The sequence below is a fragment of the Carcharhinus amblyrhynchos genome, unplaced genomic scaffold, assembly GCF_965287045.1.
Source record: "Carcharhinus amblyrhynchos unplaced genomic scaffold, sCarAmb.v2.hapA scaffold_374, whole genome shotgun sequence".
In the NCBI taxonomy this organism is placed as follows: Eukaryota; Metazoa; Chordata; class Chondrichthyes; order Carcharhiniformes; family Carcharhinidae; genus Carcharhinus; species Carcharhinus amblyrhynchos.
The window spans coordinates 104001-110000 of record NW_027650114.1 but is presented as its reverse complement, the minus strand read 5'-3'; the positions used below and the strand labels follow the sequence as shown (position 1 = coordinate 110000).

The window sequence follows — 6000 nt, the reverse complement described above, 5'->3', positions numbered from 1 at the left end:
ACCCCCTGTCCCGAAACCCCCCTGTCCCGAAACCCCCCGTCCCGAAACCCCTCTATCCTGAGATCCCTTTATCCTGAGATCCCTCTATCCTGAGATCCCTTTATCCTGAGATCCCTCTATCCTGAGATCTCTCTATCCTGAGATCCCTCTATCCTGAGATCTCTCTATCCTGAGATCCCTCTATCCTGAGATCCCTTTATCCTGAGATCCCTCTATCCTGAGATCCCTCTATCCTGAGATCCCTTTATCCTGAGATCCCTCTATCCTGAGATCCCTCCATCTGAGATCCCTCTATCCTGAGATCTCTCTATCCTGAGATCTCTCTATCCTGGGATCCCTCTATCCTGAGATCCCTCTATCCTGAGATCTCTCTATCCTGAGATCTCTCTAACCTGGGATCTCTCTATCCTGACATCTCTCTATCCTGAGATCCCTCTATCCTGAGATCCCTCTATCCTGGGATCCCTCTATCCTGGGATCCCTCTATCCTGGGATCCCTCTATCCTGAGATCCCTCTATCCTGGGATCCCTCTATCCTGGGATCCCTCTATCCTGGGATCCCTCTATCCTGGGATCCCTCTATCCTGGGATCCCTCTATCCTGAGATCCCTCTATCCTGAGATCCCTCTATCCTGAGATCCCTCTATCCTGGGATCCCTCTATCCTGAGATCCCTCTATCCTGAGATCCCTCTATCCTGGGATCCCTCTATCCTGGGATCCCTCTATCCTGAGATCCCTCTATCCTGAGATCCCTCTATCCTGGGATCCCTCTATCCTGGGATCCCTCTATCCTGGGATCCCTCTATCCTGAGATCCCTCTATCCTGAGATCCCTCTATCCTGGTATAACTCTGGTAAACCTCCACTACAACCCATCCTTCCTAAAGGACAGTCCCCTACCTGAAGCCTAACCCTGTGTTCAGTAAAGGTTTGCTATGACAGGCTAGCTCGATGCATCTATTTTTACAACCACAAAGCCTGCCTGCGTTTAGTCAGCTCTTCTCAATGCATTCTTCCACCTTCAAAGCTTTATTTATACGGGATCTCTCTGTTCCTGTTGCCCATTATAAAACTGTTTAACAATGCCTCCCTCCAGTCTCCCTTACACAATCGACCTCATCACACTTCCCTGCATTAAATTTCATCTCATTTCACCGGCCCAGCTATATCCTTCTGAGATTTGCTCCACCAGCCTTGCTGCTTATTACACTTCCAAATTTTACATCCACCTCACGCACTAAAATGACGCCTCCTCGCCACACCCCACCCATTCTCAAATCCCGGTCACTAATGTGTACCAAAAGGAGCAGTGGGCCCAACTTGGACACCTCGCTGAATATATTTAAGTCACGGGTAGATAGGTTTCTGATAGACAGGGAATTAAGGGAGAAAGCGGGAAAGTGGAACTGATCCACTTCAGATCAGCCATGATCTTATTGAATGGCGGGGCAGGCTCGAAGGGCTAGGTGGCCGACTCCTGCTCCTATTTCTTATGTTCTTCTGAGAAATCCATTCAATTATTCGGTGTCTAGTTGGGGGTTATCAGGTTAGAGACTGTCAGACACTCATTGGGAATGGAACACTCACTGGGTCTGTGATGAGAGAGATTTTCGGCATTCCATAAAAATCACCTTCCTGAAAATACAGATCCCTCGTGACTCCATCATTTTCCTGAGTTGAACATTCCTTATACGGGGCAGTAAGGGAGGGGATCGGGATTGTCGGGCAAGTTCTTGGGTACGGGTGCGGAGAGATGTGGAGGAAGACAGACCCATCTAGGGAGACAGGATCCACCCCCCCCCCACCCACCCACTCCCCCTCCCCCACCCCCCAACCCCAACCACACACACCTCCCCCACCCCACCCCCCGGCACACCCCCCCCCCCCCCCCACACACACACCTCCCCCACCCCCCCCAAACCCCCCGGCACACCTGCCCTCCTCCCAACCACCCCCCCACACACACACCTCCCCCACCACCCCCCCGCACACCTGCCCCCCCCCCCACCCACACCCCCCCCCCACACACACACACCCCCCACCACCACTCCCCCTCCCCCACCCCCCCCCCCCCCACACACAACCCCCCCCCCCCCCCCCCCACCAGCCCCCCCGGCACACCTGCCCTCCTCCCCACCCCCCCCACACACCGCCCCCCCCACCAGCCCCCCCAGCACACCTGCCCTCCCCCCACCACACCCCCCCAACACACACACCTCCCCCACCCCCACAGCACACCTGCCCTCCTCCCCACCACCCCCCCCCCACACACACACCTCCCCCACCCCCCCGGCACACCTGCCCTCCTCCCCACCCCCCCCCCACACACACCCACCCCACCACCCCCCCCAGCACACCTGCCCTCCTCCCCACCCCCCCCTACACACACACCCACCCCACCACCCCCCCCCAGCACACCTGCCCTCCTCCCCACCACCCCCCCCCCACACACACACCTCCCCCACCCCCCCCGGCACACCTGCCCTCCTCCCAACCACCCTCCCCCCCCTCCCCCCACCAGCCTGTTTGCTGCCATTTACCTTTTCTCCATTGGGATTCCCCAGGACGTAACAGCCCATCACGTGGATGATATTTGGCTCTGTGTTGATCTTGCTCATCATTCGGCTCAGTCGCTTCCAAAACCTGCGGGAAACGTGAACGTAAAAACCGTTACCCTGTCTTTGCCACTGTCGGGGAACTGGAATCCCAACCTCCCGAATGGTACCCCTCCCAATCCCAACGTACCCTCGCTCCCGACTGGCTCGGGTACCCGCGTGACCTCTCCATAATGTCCGGCTCCATCATCCCTATTTTATTCATCCATTCACGGGGGTCGCTGGTGGGCCAGCATTCATTGCCCGTCCCTAATTGCCCCAGGACAGTTGAGAGTCAACCACATTGGAGTCACACGTAGGCCAGGCCGGGGTAAGGATGGCAGATTTCCTTCCCTAAAGGAAGGATATTCATGAACCAACTTTTCTGACAATTACACCAGTAATTCCAGATTTTTTTTTTAATTGAATTCAAATTCCACCATCTGCTGTGGCGGGATTCGAACCCGGGTCCCCCAGAACGTTAGCTGGGTTTCTGGATTACTAGGCGAGCGATAATACCACTCGGCCATTGGCTGCCCCATACCCATCCAGCTGGCAGCATGCCTGTTAGCTGGGTAGTGGGCTTTACCCCGAGTGTAGAGTTTTACTTAATTTTTTCTAATACAGTTTCAAATCCCGGTAAAATTCCCTTCCGATGAAATCATTAAATCCCTCGAAAGATCCTTTAAGGAACCGTATTCACTATTTCCCTAATAAATTGTAATAAACCACATTCATGATACAGCGAGTGATCCGAAACTTGGATAACCGATGATTCCAAATGGAAATTGGATGGATGCTTAATGGAACAGAGCTAGACATCAAGCAGAGGAGTGGGACTGGGTGGATTGTTCTGAAGGAGCTGACGATGGGCCAAATGGCCTCAGGACTGTAACCCTAAAAGCAACACTGCTCTGAACTTGGGCCTTGCAATGATAGCCTTGGCCAAGTCATAGCCGAACAGCGTATCAATTGTAATGTGCTTACATGATCAGGTCCTCCTCTTTCTCCACTTTTGCAAAGGTGGCGACCTTGTTTTTCAGCAGATACAAATGGCCAGGCCCCCCCTAGAATCGAAACACAGGAGCCATTAATACAGACACGGTAATGTCACACCAACACAGTACAGACACGATAATATCACACCAACACAGCACAGACACGGCAATGTCACACCAACACAGTACAGACACGATAATATCACACCAACACAGCACAGACACGGCAATGTCACACCAACACAGTACAGACACGGGAATATCACACCAACACAGTACAGACACGGGAATATCACGCCAACACAGTACAGACACGGTAATATCACGCCAACACAGTACAGACACGGTAATATCACGCCAACACAGCACAGACACGGTAATATCACGCCAACACAGCACAGACACGGTAATATCACACCAACACAGTACAGACACGGTAATATCACACCAACACAGCACAGACACGGTAATATCACACCAACACAGTACAGACACGGGAATATCACACCAACACAGCACAGACACGGTAATATCACACCAACACAGTACAGACACGGTAATATCACACCAACACAGTACAGACACGGTAATATCACACCAACACAGCACAGACACGGTAATATCACACCAACACAGCACAGACACGGTAATATCACACCAACACAGCACAGACACGGTAATATCACACCAACACAGTACAGACACGGTAATATCACACCAACACAGTACAGACACGGGAATATCACACCAACACAGTACAGACACGGTAATATCACACCAACACAGCACAGACACGGTAATATCACACCAACACAGTACAGACACGGTAATATCACACCAACACAGCACAGACACGGTAATATCACACCAACACAGTACAGACACGGTAATATCACACCAACACAGTACAGACACGGGAATATCACACCAACACAGTACAGACATGGGAATATCACACCAACACAGTACAGACACGGTAATATCACACCAACACAGTACAGACACGGTAATATCACACCAACGCAGTACAGACACGGGAATATCACACCAACACAGTACAGACACGGTAATATCACACCAACACAGCACAGACACGGTAATATCACACCAACACAGCACAGACACGGTAATATCACACCAACACAGCACAGACACGGTAATATCACACCAACACAGCACAGACACGGTAATATCACACCAACACAGTACGGACACAGTAATATCACACCAACACAGCACAGACACGGTAATATCACACCAACACAGCACAGACACGGTAATATCACACCAACACAGTACAGACACAGTAATATCACACCAACACAGCACAGACACGGTAATATCATACCAACACAGTACAGACACGGTAATATCACACCAACACAGCACAGACATGAGCTGCAGAACGTCAGAGGGAGCCGCCTGTGGACCTTCCAGGCAGATCCATTTTAACCTTCAGTGAACAGCAACGGGGCTGCTCGTGAAGCCATGAAAGCATCAAATGTGCAGTGTCCGAGCACAGGTCCGTCCCCTGCCTAATCGCACCCAGCGCCCAAGTTGGAATAGTGGTTGATGGGGAATCATCCCATCATGAGTTCAAAGTTTATTTGTTAGTGTCACAAGTAGGCGTACATTAACATTGCAATGAAGTTACTGGAAAAATTTCCGAGTCACCACTTGTTCGGGTACACCGAGGGAGAATTTAGCACGGCCAATGCACCTAACCAGCACATCTTTCGGACTGTGGGAGGAAACTGGGGCACCCGGAGGAAACCCACGCAGACATGGGGAGAATGTGCAAACTCCACACAGACAGTGACCCAAGCTGGGAATCGAACCCAGGTTCCTGGCGCTGTGAGGCAGCGGTGCTAACCACTGTTATTAGTTAATAACTGATAAATTATTAAATAATAATTTAACAATTAAATTAATTAATAATTAATCACTGTGTCATCCAAATGAGGACTAGAAAGCGGGAACTTTGCTGAACTCTTATTCAACTCGTTAATAACTAGTCTGACCACCCCACCCAGTATGGCCCTCGGACCTGAGACAGACCAAGTGGCGATTGAGTGAGTGAGTACCGGCAGTGTCAGCGATCGCTCGCAAGGGATCACCTTCACGCTCATTGCGGTATCGATCGGAAACCCCCAAGGTGTGTTATGAAGCCAGAGTATTTCCCAACAGATTTTCCATTTTGGCCTTAGGGTGACTATAAGATGTTTCACTCCAGTGTGATTCCATTGACCCACTGGCAACCTTTTAGCAAAACAAACTTTATTTTAACGATACGATTTAACTATAACCAATGAACTAACTTAACTTTTACAAGTTAAAATACTTAAACATGACGGGGTGCATTCTTAACTGGCACTCTGAAACCCCAGAGTAAAACTCAAATAAACATT

The 6000-nt window shown here is 50.9% G+C and overlaps 1 protein-coding gene across 2 annotated transcripts in view; it reads right to left on the bottom strand.

The window, feature by feature from the left end:
* The window catches only part of LOC145339268 (NMDA receptor synaptonuclear signaling and neuronal migration factor-like), a 98184-nt gene that overhangs the window by 13374 nt on the left and 78810 nt on the right, over positions 1–6000 (bottom strand). For both annotated transcript variants that reach the window (XM_080183677.1, XM_080183678.1), the window contains 2 exons: positions 3582–3661; positions 2541–2643 (listed from right to left, as the gene is read on the bottom strand). In XM_080183677.1, the coding sequence (XP_080039803.1) occupies positions 2541–2643; positions 3582–3661 (183 nt within the window). The remainder of the gene's footprint in view (positions 1–2540; positions 2644–3581; positions 3662–6000) is intronic.